At 49.8% G+C, this 23,334-nt stretch overlaps 3 protein-coding genes across 4 annotated transcripts in view; 2 read left to right on the top strand and 1 right to left on the bottom strand.

Moving 5' to 3' along the window:
* The window catches only part of LOC144319215 (uncharacterized), a 64,734-nt gene that overhangs the window by 28,192 nt on the left and 13,208 nt on the right, over positions 1 to 23,334 (bottom strand). The window contains exon 3 of the mRNA XM_077907068.1: positions 10,094 to 10,201. Coding sequence (XP_077763194.1) covers positions 10,094 to 10,201 — 108 coding nt within the window. The remainder of the gene's footprint in view (positions 1 to 10,093; positions 10,202 to 23,334) is intronic.
* On the top strand, positions 15,792 to 17,958 carry LOC144318998 (uncharacterized). Of its 2 annotated transcripts, XR_013384926.1 has the most exons (4): positions 15,904 to 16,126; positions 16,229 to 17,198; positions 17,639 to 17,759; positions 17,944 to 17,958. XR_013384926.1 is itself a non-coding variant. In XM_077906647.1 (2 exons), the coding sequence occupies exons 1-2, from the start codon at positions 15,807 to 15,809 to the stop codon at positions 16,260 to 16,262; spliced, it is 354 nt and encodes a 117-aa protein (XP_077762773.1). In that variant the 5' UTR covers positions 15,792 to 15,806; the 3' UTR covers positions 16,263 to 16,425. The 2 variants fall into 2 exon arrangements, 1 of the variants encoding a protein (XP_077762773.1); XM_077906647.1 differs by lacking the exons at positions 17,639 to 17,759; positions 17,944 to 17,958 and having other exon boundaries at positions 15,792 to 16,126; positions 16,229 to 16,425.
* On the top strand, positions 20,386 to 20,853 carry PRM3 (protamine 3). Its single transcript, XM_077906646.1, has one exon. The coding sequence runs from the start codon at positions 20,392 to 20,394 to the stop codon at positions 20,764 to 20,766; it is 375 nt and encodes a 124-aa protein (XP_077762772.1). The 5' UTR covers positions 20,386 to 20,391; the 3' UTR covers positions 20,767 to 20,853.

Raw genomic sequence — 23,334 nt, 5'->3', positions numbered from 1 at the left:
AGTAAAGGAGGGGACAGAGAGCATTCATTCCATTAGCATTTGGGATGCACCTTTGCTCCTTGCACTGGGCCCCGGGGTTGCAGCGGGGAATAAGACAAACAAGGCCAAGGGGTAAGCAGTAAATACCTAAAGATAATTTCAGATCCCCATCAGGGCTATGACAAGTAAACATGGGGGATGTGATAACGATTTGAAGGAGGGAGAATATCAGATAGGGAGACCTGGGAGGGCCTCTCTGAAGAGCCCGAAGACCAAAGTGACAAGAAGCAGCCAGCCAGGCAAAACTATGGGGCAGAGTGTTCCAGATAGAGGGGACAGCCAGTGCAAAGGGCCTGAGGCTGGAACACCTTGCGTTCATAGACTAGCCGGGTAGCCCTCGGGATCCTGGCTTTCTGCAGTATGCAGGGTGAAGGAGGTGAAGACGGGTGTGTGCAAGAGACAGAACAAGAGCCTCTCATTTCAACCCATGTCTGCTCTGAAGATTTGGTGAATGTATTTGCAAAATTGAGTCTATGCATTCCTTAAAAAATATTCTGGAAAAGACAAAACCATGGAGATGGTGAAGAGGTCAGCAGTTGCCAGGGTTCAGGAAAAGAGGGAAAGATGAATAGGGAGAGCACAGGAGATTTTTAGGGCAGTGAAATTAGCCTGTATGGCACCACAATGGTGGACTCCTGGCACTCTACGTTGGTCCAAACCCATGGAATGCACACCACCAAGAGTGAACCCTAATGTATACTGCGGACGCTGGCTAATAATATATCAATTTGGTTCATCAGTTTTAATAAATGTACAACACCCATGCCAGATGTTGATTATAGGGCAGACGGAGGCAGAGTGGGTAAAGAGGGTACGTAGGAGCTTTCTGCCCTGTAGGGAAGCAAGCAAACTTTACCCGCCCCCCTCAAAATGAGTCTTCAGCATGTGGGTTAGTTTAGGCTGATTCATTCGAAGAAACAGAAGACTCAGGAAACCTTTGACCTTCCCCCAACTGCCAGGAAAAATAAACTGATGGATCGATTCTAAAGATATTTATTTATTTATTTATTTATTTATTTATTTATTTATTTATTTATTTATTTTAGAGAGAGAGAGAGAGAGCACAAGCTGGAGGGAGGGGAGAGGGAATCTGCAGTAGACTCCGTGCTGAGCGTGGAGCCCGCCACCGGGCTCAATCTCACAACCACGAGATCACGACCTGAGCCAAAACCAAGAGTCGGTTGCTTAACCGACTGAGCCACCCAGGTGCCCCTGCCTGAAAGAGTTTAGACAGAGGCCCTGCTGCAGGAAAGGAGCTGTCCCTACAGACAACCGCAGTATAATAGGAGTAAGTGCGCAGTGGATAGGGAGGAGGCTGGCAAAATCTGGTGGTTAAACTTCCTCTGTGGGTCCCCCTGCTTCCCATTTGCTTACCAAACATTTACTCTTTTTCCTCTTTCTGTGAATTGTCTTCCTTCCCTTTGAAGTCCCAGGCCCCTACCCCCTTCTCCTCAGCTCTGGATGGCCTCAACTGCCTGCCTGCCTGCTATTCCTCTGGGGTCCTCTTCAAATATGTAATTAAATTTGTCATTCTCAGGGCACCTGCGTGGTTCAGTGGTTGAGCGTCTGCTTTTGGCTGAGGGAGTGGTCCTGGGATGGAGCCTGTAAGCCTGCTGTTCGCCCAGCCTCACGCACTGGAGGGTTCATGGTTCCAACCCCACTGGAGTCTGTTTATACAAACTTTGCTCTGAGTTAATGTGAACATCAGGTCGAGGGTGTTGCTAAGACATTTGGAAGTCAAAGCTGCAGAACTGGTTGGCATGGGTCGAGCACTTAAGTGCTTTAAGAGTGCTCCCCACCTAACTCAAAGGCTCCCATGTTAGGATAAGCTGGCACGGAACAGGTTACACGGAGACTGAGTCCCTTGTCAGCCTCAAGAAAATTTCCGCACCACCAAGATATTCTACAAAATCACACCACACAGTCCCCCAGCCAGGCGCACACCCTCTTCTGTATTGGTTTGGCTCCGAGATCCAAGGCTTAATCTAAAGTTCATCCGTTCCTTTTTAACAATCCTAAAACCTGCCCTATTTATCTCAAAAGTCTTGTTAATTATTGGCCTTGGGAAGCCAAAGTCCTTCTTGGAGAAACTTGAGTTCTCTATCTGTCATTTGAAGACATGAATCCTACCGTGTCTTTGAATTGTGAACACCCCAAGAGGCATCTAAAACAGTGCTCACACTCACCTAAGGCGAAAGGGAAAAACAATTTTTTTTTTTTTTTAAGGAGGCCTTTTAAAGATACAAACTGCGAGAAGGGTTCTCGTGCTCAGACGCTAGATCAGAGCCTCCTCAAGATTTACTTTCAGGGACAAATACAAATCTTAAGTCTTCTCCATAAATAGTGAAAGACTTCAGGTGTCTGAGTGAGTAAACTTGGTTTATTCCAACTGTCACGTACGACCTAGTGAATTTTTGATTGTTTTATGGAAGCTATAGGATCTCTGTCTATATGTAGGTCTATGTAGCTATGTTATGGATTGCCAAAATTAACTCGTATAAGAGTTAACTGCCTACAAATGAAGCACCTATAAAGGAAGCATTTCTAAATCCCAGAAATAGAATAGAAACCAACCTAACTCGCTTTCAAGTTCATGCAAACTGGGATAATCTTCAGGAAAAATAAAACCTAGTTTTAACCTAACTGGCTTTCAAGTTCATGTAAACTGGGATAATCTTCGGGAAAAATAAAACCTAGTTTCAGTTTGCTTGCTTAATGAATACAGACGTACCTTGGAGCTGTCAACATTGAATACGATGCAGACAATATTGTATTTTACCTGGGTTTGCTGATCAAATAAATTTATGTTGTGTCTGTTGCAAAATTTGTCAGCAAACGATAATGATGGTGGTTGACTTTGTCTAAAGTGTCACGAAGTTTTTCATGGGTAATCTAAACATGATCCTTTGAAGCAGGTGATTTATACAGATATAAGCTTGGTTAAGAGTTTTTAGGTGAACTTTTTAACAAAAGTTACGCTTTATGGGATATATACTTAAGAATGGCTTCCGGGGTGCCTGGGTGGCTTGGTAGGTTAAGCCTCCAACTCTTGATTTTTGGCTGAGGTCATGATCTCAGGGCTGTGAGATAAATCCTGCCTTCAGGCTCCATGCTGGGCGGGAAGCAGGCAGGCTTAAGATGCCCTCTCTCTCAAAAAAAAAAAAAAAAAAAAAAAAAAAAAAGATTCCCTCTCCCTCTATCCCCTCCCCAAGTGGCTTCTAGAATCTCTTGGTAAACTCAAGTTTTAAAGTTTTGCTAGACTGAATTCACTGATGAGTTAAGTTAAATTTATTAAGAGTCTAGATTACTTCCAAATAAGATTTTTTAAAAAACAGAACATTAACAGGGTGACTGGCTGACTCAGTTGATGAAGCATGCAACTCTTGACCTCAGGGTTGTGGGTTCAAGCCCCAGGTTGGGTGTAGAGATGACTTAAAAAAATTTTTTTAATGAAACATTAATTACTGCCCCCTTCTGCCTATAAAAACCTTTCATTTTATACAGTTCCTCCGAGCTCTCTTCTATTTGCTAGATGGGATGATACTTGGTTCATGAATCTTGCCAATTAGATCTTCAAAATGTACTCTGCTGAATTCTAGTTTCTTTTTTCTTTTTAAACACAATTATAGAAAAACTAAATATATCTGAGTCTGTGGGTAAACACATCTGTGTCATGTTGAAAGACTCTACCCTGAAGAAGCATATGTTTCTAGAAATTAGGAAATGTATTCATGAATTTGCCAATCTAAAGAATGCTGGCGTAAGAGTTCGCAAATGCTTACTACTTCATTTTCACTAGAAATTAAAGTTTCTAAGAGTTAAGAATTCTGATATATGTGATTGAAGCTACTAGATATAATAAGGGAAAAACATCTCTGTACACAAAGAAAGTAGAACACATTTTGATAAGAAAAGGTATGAAGTAAGAAGATGTTTTTGTGAAGGGAAAAGAAAGGAAATTTGGGGCACCTGGCTGGCTCGGTCAGTAGAGCATGTGACTCTTGATCGCGGGGTTGTGGGTTCCAGTCTCACCCACACTGGATGTAAAGATTACTTACAAATAAAATCTTTAAAAAAAAAGTGAATTTATTCTAGAGTAAAACTGTTTATGAGGAAGAGGAAATGGCAAAATCTGGATATAAAGAAGGAAGTTGTAGAAGGTTTATTGAAAAGAAATCTCTGGGGAGGGACGCCTGGGTGGCTCAATAGTTGAGTATATGCCTTTGGCTTTGGGTGTGATCCTGGAGTCCTAGGATCGAGTCCCGCAGGGATCGGGCTCCCTGCAGGAAGCCTGCTTCTCCTTCTGCCTACATCTCTGCCTCTCTCTGTGTGTCTCTCATGAATAAAGAAACTCTTTTAAAAATATATTAATAAAAAAAGGAAAGAAATCTCTGGGGGGAAAGTTTTATGTATGGTCAGACTAGCTAAAATTGGAATACATGTAATTAAGTAAATGGTTTTCATATTAAAATTTAGTGGGTACTTAAGTAAAATTTGGTTTTTCTTTGTGTTAAAAGGACAAGGTTTTTTCGGGATGGTGATCTACTCTTGATAATAAGGGATTATGAAGGCATTTTTTCTTTGTCTTTAACCGGGCTAGAAAACAAAAAGCCTAGGTTTTATCAAAATCAGGTCCTATGTTACCTGTCTTAAACAGTTCTTAGATGATGTAAGAAAAACTGAATCTTCCCGATGATAAAAAGAGCAAACATTTCCCTTTTGACAGCCATTCAACTGTTTGCCTGCAAAGTCTTTGTCGCCCTGGCTAAGGGGATAATCAAATATTTTTTCGCAGTGACCTAGGAGACTATTAGACAAGGGGTTTAAAACCTTCTTGATATTTTGGACACACTTCCCCCCAAATCAAATCCTACATGAAGTCTTTTTGAACTCAAAATAACTTTGGGATTTTTCAGAGCATCCCTGAAAAACTGCAAAAAAGATTGGTTCCCTCTCCTTATAAAGGAGAGACATTAAATTAATTAGGCTTACGTGGTATGTCAAATCAGGTGGGAAACACTGTCAAATAAGTGATGATAAACCTTCTGAGATTATGTTGTGTGGGTACATATTATTAACACAAGCATTCTAGAAATTGTATAAGATGCCTAAGAATTCTGCCAAAATGCTATCAGTCATATGTCTAGCTGTTATCTCAAAACATCGTACGTCATAGAAATAACCCAAGTTCCTTGTCAATTGATTGACATAAGCTCTACTCAGACCTTTGACCAGTTGAAATGTCTTTCATCATTTACCAACAGTGATGCTTTCATGCAGAGGCTTTTGCAAAAGTGTTCCTGCAAAAACGCTTCATCTAAAAGGAAATTTGTGAGAAAGACTCTAGAAGATGGGTTTTTTGATAACTTTACGATCATAAAGCCGAATTCAGTAAACATTCCCAGAATGAACAGGAACACTAGATTCCAAGCATGGCAAGAATTAATTATGTCAAACTGAAAAGACTCAGGAAGAGGATTATAATTTTTATGACTTTTTGTTTGAAATATTGCTTTAATCTCTTATTTTCCGGATATAGGGATCTTTCCTCTTAAGCTAACTAGGACTTAGAGCAATTTGATTGATTACACTTTGGTATGCAGAACTGAAACATTTATCTTTCTCTTCTGACTTGATCCTTCCAGAATTTGGAAACTCTTAGTGAGTATGTCTTATTTTCATGGCCATATATTTATTTGCATAAATTTGATAAGAATGTTTGCCTTGTAACGGGACACGGCTGGAAAGGTTGGTTCTGAGGCTTTAACTAGAATGTCATAGTTGAGAGAGTCGTGCATAGATTCAGATATGAATGGCCAGGCAGCTGTAAGGACCTAAGGTTGACTTTATGGAGCCAGTGGAGCCCCTTGGAAATAGTAGTCTGGCACTTTGGTTACAGAGCTCCCAGCAGACATGGGGCGTGAGTAAAGAATGCCACTTCCTGGCAGGTGCAGGAAACTCGAGATATTTTGGAGACCTCAGTGACAGAGGAATTAACCCAAATCTATAGGTACAAGGGTGAAGTATGATGGTGAGCTTTTGGCTTGGCTTCTGGTCCCAAGAGGCTTTTAGAAGTTCAATCTGAGATTGCTCATGAAGAGTTCTGGCAAAGCAGATTTAAAAGAGCCTACATGATCAATTGCTATTCTTGCTCCAAGTTTATTGAAATGACTTGTTTTGCAAACGGGTTAGTGTTAATTTAGCTATCTTGGGTGGAAATGAGGGTAATTGTAGAGAGAGGGGGGAAAAAACCTGTTTCAATAGCACGCCTTTGTGGATATTAGATTCTAATACTGTTCATTGCAAACTGGACTAGATTCTAGATTCTTCTGGTTTTTTCCAGTGTCTGGCTCTAACTTTCCTAACTAATGTTTTTAGTTTTTCTCCTACCCTTCTAAGTTGGAATCACCGAGAACTAAGCTGCCTTTTTTTCCTGGAAGCCCTACCAACTGAACATGAACGACTTGATATGCATGTGAGAGAAATCACCACGACAGCTCACGTGTGCATAATCTTTGTGCCGTTTCCACCATGGCCACTTGAAGATGCGTTCAAACTGCAGACCAGGAAAACCTATCACATGCCTTCACTCCATCTAATGGTGCTTCGAGCTAGACATCTGAAAATCTCAACTGGCTGCCTTTAGAATGCAGGAACTGGGTTTCCAATTTGTGCCAATCATGAACCATAGTTTTTCTTTTATTTCCATAGAAATGCCTCTTGTTTCACATCTGACGACTTGGGCCGCAGGCCTAACTTTGGCACACTGCCTCCTGAGATGAGTTTGTACTGACCCAATGTCAGCATGGAGACTGGTTCCATAGATACAATTATCTACCAGCTCCACTGCTGGGCTGTGAAATTTCTTGGAGGAGTTTCAAAGATGAGACGGACTGTAGGGGAGCAATCTTTGCTGCCCCAAACTGTGTCTCTTCAGCATATGGATGAGTTTAGGCTCCTTATTTTTAAGAAACAGAAGGCTCAGGATGAAACTTTGTCCCACTAACTACCTGAAAGAATTTAGACAGAGGGGGCACCTGGGTGGCTCAGTCGGTTAAGCATGGGCCTTAGACTCAGGTCATGATCTCAGGGTCCTGGGATGGAGTCCCGCATCACTGGGATCCCTGCTCAGCAGGGAGCCTGCTTCTCCCTCTTCCTCTGCCCCTCCCTTGCCCTGGCTCAAGCATGCTCTCTCTCTCTCTCTCTCTCTCTCTCTCATTCTTTCTCAAACAAAATAATTTAGACAGAGGACCTGCTGCAGGAAGGGAGCTGTCCCCACAGATAACTACACACAGTATGAACTAGGTGCAATAGACAGGGAGGAAGCTGGCCAAGTCTTTTGGTTAAAGACAAAGCTTTATTTATTTGTTTATTTTTGAGAGAGAGCAAGACAATGGAGAGGGGTGGAGGGAGAGGAAGAGAGAATTCCCAAGCAGGCTCCACACCCAGCTTGGAGCCCAGTGTGTGGCTCTATCTTACCACCGGGAGATCATGACCTGAGCCAAAATCAAGAGTTGGAGGCTTAGTCAACTGAACCACTGAGGTGCCCCCAAAGTCTGTTGGTTAAAATTCCTGTGTGTCCAACTGCTTCCAAGTGGCCTGGCAAACATTTATTTACCATTTTTCCTCTTCCTGTGAATTGTCTTCCTTCCCTTTAAAGTCCCAGACTCCTATCCCCTCCTCCTCCACTCTGGAGGCCATAGAAGCCTCAATTGTCTGATTGCCCATGGGCCTCCTGTTCTTAGCTGGCCCCTGCATGTACATAATTAAATTTGATTTTCTTCTGTTACTTTGTCTCATGTCAATTTAAAGCAGCCAAAAGAATGTTAAAGGGTAGAGACAAGTAAGATGATTTTTGTTACTTAATAGGGATGAGCTTATTGGAAAGAATTCATGCCGCTAAGATGGAGATAGAGTGAGCTATGACCCCCTCTCACCAGCCCCTGCTCCAGGAGTGCCAGCTGAACACTTTGTAGGATCCTTCCAGACCTTTCCATACACACACATGCACATGTACACACACACATACATATGCACATACATGTGAGGTTGGTTGTCTTTGAAAAGAATAGATAAATGTCTAATCAGACCTTCTGCCCAAAAGAAGATGGGAACAGACATTTCTCCAAAGAAGCCGTATGGATGGCCAACAGACACATGAAAGATGTTCAACGTCACTCACCCTCGGGGAAACGTAAAGCAAAACTACAATGAGATATCACCTCACACCTGCCAGAACGGCTAGTATCAAACAGACAGGAGATAACAAGCATTGGTGAGCACATGGAGAAAAGGGAACCCTTGTGCACGGCTGGTGGGGATGCAAACTGGTGCAGCCACTGTGGAAGAGTATGGAGGTTCATCGAAAAATTAAGACTAGAGCTACGCCAGGATCCAACAGTCCTATTTCTGGCTCTTTATCTGAGAAAATAAAAACACTTAACTTGAAAAGATACCTGCGCCCTCACATTTACTGCAGCATCATTTACAGTAGCCAAGACATGGAAACAATGCAAGTGTCCATCAATAAGTGGATAAAGAATGACATGAGAGCTGGGTGTTATACTATATGTTGGCAAGTTGAATTTATTTTTTTAAACATTTTATTTATTCATGAGAGACACAGGCAGAGGGAGAAACAGGCTCCATGCAGGGAGCCTGATGTGGGACTCGATCCCAGGACCCCAGGATCATGCCCTGAGCCAAAGGCAGTTGCTCAACCACTGAGCCATCCAGGTGACCCCATATGATCCCACTTATATGTGAAATCTAGAAAAAAAAAGACAAGCTCATATATACAGAGAACAGATTGGTGGTGGGCAGAGGGAACGGGTGAAGGAGGTCAAAAGAGTATGGACTCCCAGGTATAAAGTGAAACATATGTCCACACAAAGACTTCTCTGTGAGTGTACAAAGCACCTGGGTGGCACCTGGGTGGCTCAGTGGGTAAAGCATCTGCCTTCGGCTCAGGTCATGATCTGACCCCCAGGACCCTGGGATCCAGCCCCAGGTCAAGCACTCTGCTTCATGGGGGAGTCTGCTTTGCCCTCTCCCTCTGCTGCTCCCCCTGCTTATGCTCTCTTGCTCTCAAATAAATAACATCTTAAAAAAGAAATAGACTGAATGTTTGTGGCCCCCACCCCGCTTCATATGTTGAAACCTAACCCCAGTGTGATGGAGTTGGAAGGTGGGGCCTTTGGCACATGATTACATCATGAGGGTGTAGCCCCCATGAATGGGATTAGTGCCCTTATGAGAAAAGACCCCAGAGAACTCCCTTGCTGTTTCCATTGTGTGAGGACACAGTGAGAAGACAGCTTTCCTTCCACACTCGCCCCCAGGAGGCAGGGTGTCCCCTCCCATCCCATGAGTGTGGGCTGTGTGAGTGACTTCCTTCCAAAGAATATTGTTTAAGACCAGGGAATGAGGGGCAGTCCCGGTGGCTCAGCGGTTTAACACCACCTTCAGCCCAGGGCGGGATCCTGGAGACCCTGGATCGAGTCCCACATCAGGCTTCCTGCATGGAGCCTGCTTCTCCCTCTGCCCATGTCTCTGCCTCTCTCTCTCTCTATGTCTCTCATGAATAAATAAATAAATAAAATATTAAAAAAAAAAAGATGAGGGATGGAAAAGAATAACCCCATAGTGGAGAAGCCCGCTGAATACCTCTCAGCCAGGTGATCACAGTCAATGCTAACAGCAGTGATGAGTCATCTTGAGAGCACACGCCCTTCATAGGTGGACAATGGCCCTTTTCTTCTGTGATCTTTCTCATCAAACACATAACCCCCAGTCTCATTAGAAAAACATCAGACAGGGACACCTGGATGGCTCAGTGGTTGGGCATCTGCCTTTGGCTCAGGGCATGATCCTGGGGTCCTGGGATTGAGTTCCACATCGGGTTCCCCATGGGCACCTGCTTCTCCCTCTGCCTGTGTCTTTGCCTCTCTCTGTGTATCTCATGAATAAATAAATAAATAAAATCTTAAAAAAGAGAAACATCAGACAAATCATCATCAGACAAATCGTCATCAAGGAACAGTCTACAGAATACCTGACCAGTGCTCCTCATGGTTGGGAAGGTCATCAAAGACAAGGAAAAGTCTGAGAAATGGTCACACCCCCGAGGAGCCAGAGGAGGTATGAGATCCCCAAGGGACTCCTGGAATGGAAAAAAGACATGAAGGAAAAAACTAAGGGAATCTGAATGAAGTAAAGACATTAGTTAATAATGCATCAAAATTAGTTCACTAATTGTGACAAGTGCACAATTCCGATGGAAGATATTAACAAGCAAAGCCAGACAGAATCCCCTGAATTGGATCATGGGGGGAAAAAATGAGCATTAGTGAAATAATTGGTAAAGTCCCATTAAGAGCTCAGTGGGTTAACAGTGCCATATGGTGTTGCTTTCGTAGTTGAGGCCAACGTACCCGGTGACGTATCACGTCAATATCAATCAATGTCAACAGTGGGGGAAGCTGGGTGAGAGGTATACAGGAGACGTAACAGACTTCCCAACTCTTCCCAGAAGTAAAGGCTTGTTACAGAAAAAATAATAACCCGACAGCAAAATGGGATCATGGCACATGGCAATTGCTCAGCTAATACAGTAACAGGTATCCTTTCCCATCATTTTGGGTTTTTTTTTTCTGATCATGGAAATAACTCATTCAACATTCAGCAATGCCTTGGCCCCAAGGTGAAAAAATTCTGAACCCTACAAAAATAAATAAAATAGAAAGTGAAGCTTAACCATAATTCCACTCCCCACTGTTAGGTCCATGTATTACATTCTGGACTTTCCCTGATGCCTGTGCAATCACTCGGTTTTATATTTTTTACAGATGAGACAACGCCCTACATTTCAGTAATATGGTCATTGTCAACACACTGTGGACTTCCTTCTGCACCAAGGTCACCCCTCTTCGGTGTTCTTCTGGAGAGAGGGCTGGGAGCCCTCTGCAAGGTGGATTAGCAGCTCAACGATCATTTCCTTAAGATGGACTTGAAGTTATTACCAATTTTCTCCCTGCCATCCACACCTTTATGAGCATGTGTGAGAATGTCTGCAGGACAGATCCCCGGCTGCAGAGCTGGACGTGCCATGGCACATTCACCATGTGGCACCCTATGGCCAAATTGCCCTGATTGTCCTCAGTATAGCCTGGGTGGCTCAGTCGGTTAAGTGTCTCCGTTTGGCTCAGGTCATGATCCCGGGATCTTGGCATTGAACCCCACATTAGTCTCCCTGCTCAGCAGGAGGGGAGTCTGCTTCTCCCTCAGCCTCTGCCCCCACTTGTGCTTTCTCTCTCTCTCAAATAAACCAATAAAATCTTAAAAAAAAAAAAAAAAAAAAAAAAGCCTGGCTGCACAATGCTCAAAGGCAGCTGGGTACAATACCTCCCCACGCCTGCCTTCACCTCTTTGGTGATGTCTAGGCACCTGTGGGTGGCCATTGTGACATCACAGGTGCAGGGGTGGGACAGGACACCACCTCAGGGGATGGTACTGGATGTCCCTCTGGGACTCAGCTGCATTTGGGATGGCAGGGGTCTTGGTGATCGGCGCTGCATTTCCCAGCAGAACTGGGTGGGGGTGGGGTGGGGGGGTGGGCAAGGAGAGGGTGCGTGACATTTCAAAGGTTGCGCTACAGTACCACGGTTTCGTGTTTGGAAAATGACATAAAGGAGTTTTCTCGGAAAAGCATCCCTATCATTCATTTCTTCACACAACAAATATTTGGGTTTCCTTTATGTACCGGTTATGGGTTACGGTCAATGGGGGGTGAGCCAGGGTCCGCTCCCGAGCTCGCAGAACTTAGATTCAAGGAGCACCGAATCGGTGAGCGGCAGGTGCTGCTTTCTGCAGCTGCTCAAACAAACCCCAACATTTCAGACTCCAGACTGGCCCCAACGGCCCATCTCGTGGCTCCAGGGGCCCCTCCTCCCTGGGGCTGCTTTATTATTTTTTTTAAGATTTTGTTTATTCATGAGAGATACAGAGAGAGGCAGAGACACAGGCAGAGGGAGAAGCAGGCTCCCTGCAGGGAGCCCCATGCGGGACTCGATCCCAGGACCCCGGGATCATGCCCTGAGCCCAAGGCAGACGCTCAACCACTGAGCCCCCCAGGTGCCCCCCACCCAGGGCTTATTTTTGTGGTGATTCAATCACTGCAAGTCTCCTCTAAGAAACCGGAGTTACCCTCTTTGGGTTCCAACCTGTCCCCCGCACCTGCCAAGTCTTCAAACCAGCGGACCACCCCCACCTGTCAAGTCTCAGCTCACAGGGACCCTCCTCAGAGTGACCCTTCCCGGATGTCCTTGTTCATGAGTTTCTGATAGCCACTCTGCTCACTGCTGGCTCTCGTCCCTCCAGCTCCATGGCAGGGGCAGAGTCACACTCCCCTTCCCCAGCACGACGCTGCTGGGGACAGGCTTGACGTCCAGGCCTGCCTTGCACCCCACAGCCTGCATGGCCAGCTCACCCATGGTGTGGGAACACAAGTGCAGTGGGTCATTTCCGAGCCAAGGCAGTTAGGAACAGAGGAGCCTTCCCTCCTCTCTGTTCCTGCACGCCCTGCACGCCGGGGCTGGACGGGGACGTCCGGGACACCCTAGAAGCTGTGTGTCCCAGAAGGCAGTGCTGTGGGTGGCCTGCGGCCCTGAATGAGCTGTGTGGAGCAGGGCCACTTGCTCCCTCCCCGACTGGACACCCACATTGCAAGTGGATGTCGGCACAGCTGGCCCCTTATCGGGTCTCAGCTCAAAGTCACCTCCCAAACTAACCTCACCCCCCCGGTCATGCTATCACATCAACCGCTTCTGTGCGTATTTGGAATCCACTTGAGAGTCTTTGGTTCGTTTACCTGTTCACCTGCACACTGTGTGTCTCAACCTGAATGGGAGGCCGGAACCCCCATCTCCCTTGCTCCTGCCCATTCCCGTTGCCTAGAATAGCGCCTGGCACACAGCAGGTGGTCAATAAAAGCCCCAGGGAACCAGTAAGCCGGCTGATATGGCTCAAATGTCTCATCTGTTCAACAGAATAAATACTAACCCGCCATCTCAAGGGGGCTCCTCTAGCACCATGTAGGTCACCTTGAAAAAGCATGAAAGGTTATAAAATTGGATCTAGACACAAGTCAGTAAATGAAAAGGTACCGCTAACTCCCGATGAACCAGGTGCGTAACTGTGAGTAACTTGGTGGACTTTCGCTTCAAGGTCACGGTCTTGGCACCTTGTGTTGCGTTGGGGAGGAGGGTTCTGGAAGCTTCTGGCTGCATCCCCTCTAGGGCAAAATGCACTAACTGTCCACTGGCTCCTTTCCTCCTCTGAAGAACGCAGCTTTATCCTGAGGGGCAGGGTGCTCTTTGAAGTAAAGGCGAATGATCAGAAGGGAAGTTGCTGGGCCTGGTGTCTGGGAAAGCTCTTTACAGGATAATGACTCCTTTTGCACCCCACCCCCTCCTCTTCTCCCATCCTGCTTGGACAGTGGCTAGGGCTGGATTTCCAGCAGGGCCGAGGCTAGACCTTAGTGTGCCTTTGTTAGAATTAGAAAAAAAGACTTCCACTGTGAGCAGTCAATTAGAAAACAGCTCCTGTGGGCAGAAGCCTGCCTGTGGGTGCTGGGCCTGGCTTGGCAAGCAGAGCACAGGCTGGGTTTCATTCAGTTCCCATTCAATACCTCAGCTGGGAGCTTTGAGCAGTACACGAACTGCACCACTGTCCGTGGCAGCCCTGATTTTGGATTTAGGAGGCAACCCTGAGAACGTAAAGCACTTGCTGAAGCCAGACCCAAAAGATAAAAAAAAAGCCTGGACCCGGGGATCCCTGGGAGGCTCAGCGGTTTAGCGCCTGCCTTCGGCCCAGGGTGTGATCCTGGAAACCGGGGATCGAGTCCCACATCAGGCTCCCTGCATGGAGCCTGCTTCTCCCTCTGCCTGTGTCTCTGCCTCTCGCTCTCTGTGTGTCTCTCATGAATAAATAAATAAAATCTTTAAAAAAAAAAAAAAAAGGCTGGACCCTTCAGAAGGGTGGAGCCTCTATACCAACCTTGGAAGAACTTCCTCCTAACTTTTCCTCCTTTTTTTTTTTTTAATATGTTATTTATTTATTCATGAGCGACATACAGAGAGAGGCACAGACACAGGCAGATGCGGGACTTGATCCCAGGACCCCAAGATCAGGACCTGAGCCAAAGGCAGATGCTCAACCACAGAGCCACCCAAGCGTCCCTCCTCTGTTTTGGGGTTTTTAAAAAAAATAATCTCCATAGTTTATTTTGAAATGACTTCAAAGTTACAGGAAGGTTGCAAAAACCATACAAAGAACTCCCCTTCACCCAGACTGGTCTCGTGTTAACATTGTATTTCATTTACTCCACTACCCACCTCTCCCTCGGCCCTTGGTCCTCCCCTTTCCCTATGTAGGTACCAGCTCATCACTCCTGTTTTTTTTTTTCTGAATCGCTTGACAGCAGCTGGCAGGCAAAACGACGCCCATTGTGCCTGAATGCTCGGGCGTGTGTATCCCCAACACAAGGACACCTGCCAAAGCACCTCGGCGTTCCTAAGTAAAACATAACACTCCCATCCAGAAGTCAGATACGTTCGGTTTTGGGTTATAACTAATCCCTTTTAATTCTCACTGCTACTCCCCTTGACCCTAAAACTCATGCGGGGCCCTGGAAAGATCACACCAAGCTCCATCTTGCCCAAGCTTGCCCGTGCTCTCTGCCCCAACCACGGGGGTCCCCCTTCGATTCTGCACGCTTGCCAAGCACCTCTCAGCCTTGGGACATTTTTCCTTCCAACTGAGGTAAAACGCACATAACAAAACACACCACTTTAAAAATGAACGATTCAGGGTCATTTAGTAAGTTCACGCTGTTGTGCAACCATCACCGCCATCTAGTTCCAAAACATTTGCATCGTCCGTAAAGGAAGCCCTGTGCCCGGCTAGGCAGCTCCCGAGCAGCGACCCATGGACAGATGTGTCTACGGATTTCTGTCTTCTGGACACTTCATATAAATGGAACCCACGTGCCTCAGAGCCTTGCAGCAGCTGTTCCTTCTCCCCACATGCTTTTCCCTCCTCCATGCTGACTCACCCCTTAGGAATTCACTTCACCAGCTCTTTTCTTTCTTTCTTTCTTTCTTTCTTTCTTTCTTTCTTTCTTTCTTTCTTTCTTTCTTTCTTTCTTTCTTTCTTTCAAGGTTTTATTTATTTACTCATGAGAGACACAGAGAGAGAGGCAGAGACACAGGCAGAGGGAGAAGCAGGCTCCCTGCAGGGAGCCTGATGTGGGACTCGATCCCAGGACCCCGGGATCACGACCTGAGCCAAAAACAGTTGCTCAACCTCTGAGCCACCGAGGTGTCCCTCACCAGCGCTTCCTTAGGCAGCTTTCTTGGCGCTTCCCTGAGGTCAAATCCCCCCAACCTCTTACACCTTCAGGAAACCCCCAAGTGGCCCTTGGCGTTTTTGCACAATTTTAATTACTGTGTGGTGGTTTCATTCGCATCTCCCGTGGTTCGATTATACAGTTATTTAGGCAGGAACGTGTCGGCTTTATCACTGGATGCCGAGGCCTAGCCCAGAATCTGGCACGCAGTAGGGGTTCAGTGATTTTTTGTTTGTTCGTTTGTTTTTTTGTGAATTGACTGAGTGAGCGAGCACCCTTTACAGAGAAGCCCGCTTGGTTCCCCTGGGCCGGTGGGCTGGTGACCTGGGGGGGCCCACCCTGCCCCCCTACATGCCCATATATGGACACGATCAGCACAGCGCTGGCCGCCGTCTGTGAGGTCCAGGCCCCCCGCGACCTCACAATGCCCAGGGCCCGCCCTGTGTCTATAAGAGGCCGAGGGGTCAGCCCCCCGGCTCACAGCCCACGAAGTTCCACCTGCTCACAGGTTGGCTGGCTCAACCAAGGTGGTCCCCCTGCTCTGAGCATCCGGGCCGGATCCATCCAGCGCCATGGCCAGATACCGATGCTGCCGCAGCCAAAGCCGGAGCAGATGCCGCCGCCGGAGACGCAGATGCCGCAGACGAAGGAGGCGATGTTGTCGGAGGCGGAGAAGGAGAGGTGGGGGGGGCCCGCCCTGTGGGGCTGGGGGTGGTGGGGTGCTCCGGGGTACAGCTGGGGGGGCCCCCGCCGAGCTGATCTCCAGCCGGCCTCTCCCCGCAGTGTGCTGCCGCCGCTACACCGTGGTGCGCTGTAGGAGAAGATGAATGAACGCCCAGACTCGCCAGCCCACCGCACTCCGCTGCGCAACCACCAGCCAAGACCCCCCTGCCGCCTCCTGAACATGCCACCCGCTCGATGAAGTGAACAGGAGCCTGCTAACGAACAATGCCGCCTGTCAATAAATGATGAAAAAATCACCCTTGTCTGTTTGCCTTGACGGGGCTCGGGGTGGTGGGAGGGCTCTCGGGGAAGAGGGCACACGAGTGCCCGTGGTCACTGGATCACTGGATCTTGTTCCACTCTCTGCTCCGCTCTGGTCACAACCCGAATCTGCACCACCACCCAGCACCCCTGATCCCACCCACTATCCCTTTGTGACCCTGACCCCGGGGCCTCAGGCCTCTGCTCTCTGCTCCATGGCTTTCTGTGCACGGCTGGAAATGGGTCCCGGAAACTGGCTCTGGGCTGGCTCCCCCCCCCCCCACCCCCCGACCCTGGGAGAACCAAGGAAAGCAGCAGCTCAAGCTCCAGGTTTATCTAAATCCCACTTCTCTGCAAAGTGTCCACCTAGGTTTCTGCCCCCGCGTGGTCCTCTAGCAGCCCTGGAGGCCTGAGCACTGCGACGGTGCCTTGCCCAGGAGTGGAGCTGAACACACCTCCCCAGCTGAGAAAACGAGGTGACTTGTCCATCTCCTCTGCCCCTCAGCCATGGAGGTGGTTCACGAGACTCTTGGAAACTTGGAGCTAAGTAGACCTCAGAGCACGTCAATTATAATCATCACATGGTGGCAGAGAGAGCCCAGGGCAACTCATGCGTGACTGGGAACTCCGTGACCCGGTACCCCAAAGTGACAGGGCTACTTAGCACTTCTCATTTAAGCACTTCTCATTTATTGAGCACCATGCGGTCATCACCTCCAGGCCTCGTGCTGACCTTGAGAGACAGGTATACATGATCCTGTCTTTTCAGGTAAGGACATGGAATGGGACTGAACCCGCTTGCATGACCCCAATCACTAGATGGCTTCCTGTCACCCAAACGGCAGGATGGCTGGACACAGACCCTCCTCTCTCCCGCCCTGGGGCAGGCTTTTACAAATAGATCAAACTCTAGCTCTAGAAGCTTCAGACTCAGCAGCATCTGGGGGCGATCCCTGGGCACCCGTATTTTTAATAAGTGCCACCCCCAAGGTCACTAATAACAGCACATGAGCACTAGGGAAGAATTTTAAGCCCCTCTGTTTTAGTTTATTGCCGCTTTAACAAATTAGCCCAAACTTTGTTGCTTAAAACTCAAATTTATTGGTTTTGCAGGGTCAGAATTCCAAAATGATCTAAAATCCAGGTGTGGGCAGGGCTGTGTTTCTAGAGGCTCCAAGGGAGAATAACCGGTTTCCTTGTCTTTCCCAGCGCCTTGAGGCTAGACCTGCATTCCCTGACTCACGGCCCTTGTGGGACCACACTGGCCCCACCCAGAATAATCCAGGATGATCTTCCCATCGCACATCCAGAAAGTCCCCTTGCACCTCAGGTAACATCCATGGGGAAGTTCGTTTGGTTGCTCCGATTCAGATTCTGGGTTTTAATGGGATCTTCAAAGTAGAGTGAGACCCAGGAGATCTGAAGATGGCATGTTTGGAGGGTGACAGATTGACACCCAGCCTAGCCCAAGCATGACACTACCTCTTTAAGCCCGCTCTCTCCACGGAAAATAGGAATTTTCACAGGGAGGAGTGAAGGAGTGAATGGATGGAAAGTAAATGAACGAATGCCTGGCATACGCTGACATGCGGGCAACCCGTATAAAACCCCAGATCACGGCACGGCCCCGAGGTGGTGAGGAAGCGTCAGAAAGGACTGTGTGAATTCACACCAGCTGAGCCACGGGCTTGGATTTGGACCAGAAAAAGGTGGCAATGTTCTTGTGGCTACAAGGGACCAGGGACACATTTTCTAGGCGAGGCAAAGCTGCTGCATGGCTATGGGGGGGGGGGGGCACTGACAGGGCCAGGGTGGAAACAATGGTGGGGTGGGGCCACTGAGTCATAGTGGGGGGCCCCCTTTATATACGTGTCCCCAAAGAGCGGCTAGCAGACCAGACCAACATCAACAGCAAGCGCAGGTGGGCAGGCCTCAGCCCTCCTCCCCCACCCCAAGGCCAGCTGCAGCCTCAGCCTCCGCCACCTGCCCCGCCAGCACGATGGTCCGATGCCGCGGGAGGAGTCCCAGCGAACATCCACAGCATGGGCATGAGCAGCAGCGACAGTGCCAGGAGCAGGAGGAGGAGCAGGCTGTGAACCCCGAGGACATCCCCACGGCCGAAGGAAGGACCAACAAAGACTATCACTACAGACACAGGCACTGCTCCCGGAGGCGACGGTACAGGGTCCACCGGAGGCGGCGACGCTCCTGCCGGAGGCGTCGCAGACGGGCCTGCAGGCACAGGAGACATCACCGAGGTCCGGCTGGTCCCCAGCCCTGCCCCTCACGGCCCCCAGCCCCATCCCCACGGCCCCCCAACCAGAACTCTTTCCCAACAGGCTCCAGAAGGGTCAGGAGGAGGAGATACAGGAGGTGCCACTAAACCTTCCCGGGCCCATTGGCACCCCCGGCTGGAAAGTAAGGAAAAGTCACCCGCCGGAGAACCACCTCACGAGACAACGGCGATCCCCCGACCTGGGATGCCCAAGCCCCGAGTTTGCAAGGAGCCCACAAAATTGTGACTAAAATGAGCCCGAGTCATCTGCCAAATAAAGCTTGAGATAATACACTTGTTGTTGGGGTCTCCTTTGAGATAATACACTTGCTGTCGGGGTCCCCTTTGCGCAAAATGGCACAGAGACTATCTACGAATAAATCCCATACCATGCTGGCATGTCACCCTGTAACCCTATGGGTGTCCTCGTCACCCAGAGCCAGGGTTCATGCTGCCCCTCGCTACTCTGCCTAATGGATGGATGCTGGGTAACTGGGGATAGTGTGAGTTGTACAGAGATGGATGGCAGGTCTGGTGTGCTCCAGCAAGAACAAGGCCAGGATGGAGGGAATCAAAGTCCAGCCAGGGTAATGCAGGGCCTTGTAGACCAAGCGTTTGAGGCCCTACATTACCACAAGCCTTTAGGGCCCTGTTGGTAGGGCCTGCTCCCTCTGGAGGCTCTAGGGCAGAACCTATTTCTGCCTCTGAAGCTCCTCCTGAGTGAAATTCCCCGGCCTCTCTTCTAAGGACACTACTGAGTGCAGTTAGGGCCCACCCAGACAATCCAGGCTAGTCTCCCCACCTCAAGAGCCCTGGAGGAGGGTCCTTATTCAGCTAAAGATTTGGGGCAGAAAATTGGCAGGAATCCATTTTCCATCCCAAGTGCTCAGAAAGGACTGATTGTGTGGTACGGGCAGGCGTAGAGAGACCTGTGACCCCTCCCTGGGATCAAGTCCCACATGGGGCTCCCCGCAGGGAGCTTCTTCCTCTGTGACTCTGCCTCTGTCTCTCAATAAATACATAAAAAATCTTAAAAAAAAAAAAAAAAAAGAGAGACCTGTGACCCAAAGAGTTAGTAGGGTTTTTTTTTTTTCTAAGAGCATAGCTTAATATACATATTACATATATGTAATATATAATATGTAATATATATGTAATATATATTAGCTTAGTACATATGTACTTATACATATTATATAGCTTATGCTCAATATACATAGGGTGCAAGTTTTAAGTGCACCTGTGTAGCCTCCCCTGACTCACCCTCTTCCTGGGCCCCAGGCCAAGAAATCAGATGTGTCCCGGCTCTCCCTTCCCTCATGCCAACTACCCACTCCCCAAAAGTAGCCACTCTTCTGACCCATCTTCACATACTGTCAACAGCTCTCTTGGGCTGGGTATTTCTGGAATGTGGGGAGGAGTCTATGTGCTCTCCTGCTTCTGGAAATCCTATCCCCAACTGCCATCTCAGCTAAAGGGGGGGGGGGGACTTTTGCCAGCACAAACGAGGCCTGGTGGAGGAGGCAACATGGCTAGGCGAGGCAGCTGGCCTGGAATTCTGACTGGGCCCCAGCCTGCAGGTGGTGGGAGCTCAGGGGGGCTGCTGGCAGCCCAGGTTTGAGTCAGATGTTGGCCTGGGGCTCAGGTATCCAAGGGTGGGGGTGGGGGCTCCAGGGGCCCCTTTGTGATGTCAGCGCCCTGCCTACTGTCCTCACGGCCCACCACTCCCCCCACAGTGGCCTTCCCTCCCAGTCTGGAGAGGCAGCCAGAGCTGGCGATGGGTTCCCATTGTGCCAAGCTCGGCACAGGCCACAGCCGGGGCCACGAATCCTCCATGAAGAAGCTCATGGCCTGCGTGAGTCAGGATAACTTCTCCTTGTCGTCAGAAGGCGAGGAAGAGGAGGAGGGAGAGGAGGAGGAGGAGGAGGAGGAGGAGGAAGAGGAGGAGCTCCCGGTGCAGGGCAAGCTGCTGCTGATGGAGGCCGAGAGGCAGGAGGAGGAGGGCGCCGAGGAAGACCCCGTGGCCCAGCAGAGCCCCGAGCCCAAGCAGACGCACTCCTGACCCACGACGGTGGCCCAGGAAGACATTCCTGCCACTGTTCCAGCGAGAAGAACTTTCAGAAAAGAGTCAATAAAAAGTCTCCAAGGACTTCTCGCCTCCTGTGGTGTTATATGGGCGTGTGTGTGTGTGTGTGTGTGTGTGTGTGTGTTTCGGGAGGGTTGGAGAGCAGCAGTCCGCCACCCCTGATCCTGCTGTCCAGCCAGAAGTTCTCACAGGGCCCACCCCATGACTTCTCAGCCACCCTCTCCAGCTTTTGTTGGTGGGGGGGGAATGTGGTCAGCCCGTCCTGCCTGTGGGGGGGGCAGGGGAAGCAGGAGATTCCTCTCTGGGTCTGGGCAGGTGCAGGCGGAAAGCACCCAAAGGGCCAGCAAGCACAGACCTGGGCTCAAATCTCTTTCTGCTAGTTGTGTGACCTTGAGCAAGTCCCAGTCTGTCTCTGAGCCTCAGCCTGGCCCTTCCCTGTTGAAGGGTGAGATTAACTGTGACCACAGGCTAATCGTTTGGGAGAAGTACCCGCAGGGGTGGGTGGGATCAGGCCTGGCAGGCAGTGAGTGTGTAAGACAGGAAGTGTTGCTGGGGTCACGGTGGCTGCACCTGCCACACTGGCCCTGGTTTGAGGGGCAGAGCTTACGGAAGGGTCTGGAGTCCTCTGCTACTATCTTCACACCCAAGGTGACCATCTGTGCCCTGCCCCCTGCCCCCTGCCCCCAGAGGCTGACTTCTAGTTTATGAAGGGGTCCAGCTGCCACTGCCCTCATCACAGCAACAGGCAGAGGGAGCCCAGAGAAGCTGCCAGGTCCAGATGCAGAACCCAGGCCGCTGGCTGGTGTCTGCTTACTCCGGCCTTCAGGAAGCTTCAGAACGTGTCTCTCACCCATCCTGCCCTGGCTCCCTTAACCCTTCTCTTCCCAAAAGGAAGGACAAATGTGTTCACCCCCACTTCCCTCAGTCCCCCAAGGACCAGCCATCCGGGCCCGAGAAGGGTCTTGATCAGGGCTGCTGGGGGTTACAGTATTTCCAGGGGAGTCTCAGGTTCTCTGGGAGCAGATGTGAGGGTAGGGAGTAGCCCCGAGTTCCTCGAAGGGGAGGCTGCTGCTGACGCCTGCAGAGGGCGAGTGACGTCGGAAGGAAGAGGCCCCACTGTAACCCGGTGGGCCAGTGGGGTCCTTCTGTCCACCTGCCCCATCGTCTTCCTGGCAAACCTCTGTCGAGCCCCTGCTGTGCGCCAGGCACGATGGGCCCTGAGATGAATAAGGCACAGTCTCTGTCCCACTATGCACTCGAGGGTGGGGGTGTGGGGGGTCAGCCGTGGAGGGTCAGTGGGAGGGTGCGGGGTAGGGGGGAGAAGGTGAGAAGATGGGAGGGGTGGGGGAGAGTAGGAGAGGGTGGGCGAGATGGCCCAGAGACCCAGTCTTCACAGAGTGGCCCAGCACTGACCACCGCCCCCCACCAGCCCCACGGAGCCCACACAAGGCAGAGCCATTAGGACAGAGCCACCTGTGCCCTCTGTGATCCCCACGGACCCTTTAGGGACCAGAAGGCAAGAACGGAAGGGGCCAGACCTGGATTTGAATCCTGGCTCTGCCACCGACGAGCTGTGGGACTCTGGGCTGGTCACTCCACCTCTCTGGGCCTGCTTCCCCTTTGGAACATCTACTAATCACACCTACTTCCCAGGGTGCATTAGTTTCTCAGGGCTGCTAGAACAAATTATCACAGATTTGCTGGCGTAAGGCAACAGAGGTTTATTCTATCACAGTCTACAGGCAAAGAAGTGTGAGATGAAGGCACCAGCAGGGCCACGCTCCCTCGGGAGGTCCTGGGGGAGAATCCTGCCTGCCTTGACCAGTTCACGGTGGCCCCAGGCCCTCCTCGGCTGATGGCCCCGTCACTCTAATCTCTGCCTCTGCCCCCACATGGCCTTTGTCCCCTCATCTTGTGTCTCACAAGGACACCTGTCTGTGGGCGTGGGGGCCCACCTGGATGCTCTCGAGATCCTTCATCTACTTAAAGATCCTCTTTCCAGATATGCTCACTGTGATGGGTGCCAGGGGTTGGGACACGGACGTAGCTTTTGGGGGCCACCGTCCAGCCCACCACACGGGGTCACTGGGAGGCTCCAGGGCAGAGCTGCCTAGACGGGGTTGGGCCCGGAGGCCAGCCACACAGAAGTGCTTGGGAAACGAGAGCCGTGTCTGCCCTGCCTGGTGGGATGTGCTTAGCACCCACCTACAACAAAAGCAGCCTCAAAACCAGAGGCAGAGCAGCGCATGAGCAACGGAGAGAAGCAGAGGTTGGCTGGGGGAGGGGAGGGAGGTCCATGGTGGGGCCGGTGGGAGACACAGGTGCGAGAGGCCAGGAGCTAGGCCCAGGGGCTTCGGCCAAGTGTGGGGGGAGCTGTGGCGGCTGCACACTGAGCGCTGGACGGGGGCGCTCCAACGGGGCCACGTGCAGACGCAGGAGCTGGGACAGCTGAGCAGGGCCAGGGTGTGTGACCAGGACAGGGGGGCTCCACCCGCAGGGAGGGGAGCAGGCGGGAATCAAGAGAAAGGCAGGCTCTCGGGGGCT

The sequence above is a fragment of the Canis aureus genome, chromosome 8 (genome assembly GCF_053574225.1).
Source record: "Canis aureus isolate CA01 chromosome 8, VMU_Caureus_v.1.0, whole genome shotgun sequence".
Classification (NCBI taxonomy): domain Eukaryota; kingdom Metazoa; phylum Chordata; class Mammalia; order Carnivora; family Canidae; genus Canis; species Canis aureus.
This window is presented reverse-complemented; position numbering and strand designations above follow the sequence as displayed.

Bases quoted from the DNA above. Each gene is read 5' to 3' on its own strand.
- LOC144318998 (XM_077906647.1), top strand. From the start codon at position 15,807: ATGGACACGATCAGCACAGCGCTGGCCGCCGTCTGTGAGGTCCAGGCC. The intron at 16,127-16,228 runs GTGGGGGGGGCC...CTCTCCCCGCAG, and splicing joins TCGGAGGCGGAGAAGGAGAG to TGTGCTGCCGCCGCTACACC.
- PRM3 (XM_077906646.1), top strand. From the start codon at position 20,392: ATGTCAGCGCCCTGCCTACTGTCCTCACGGCCCACCACTCCCCCCACA.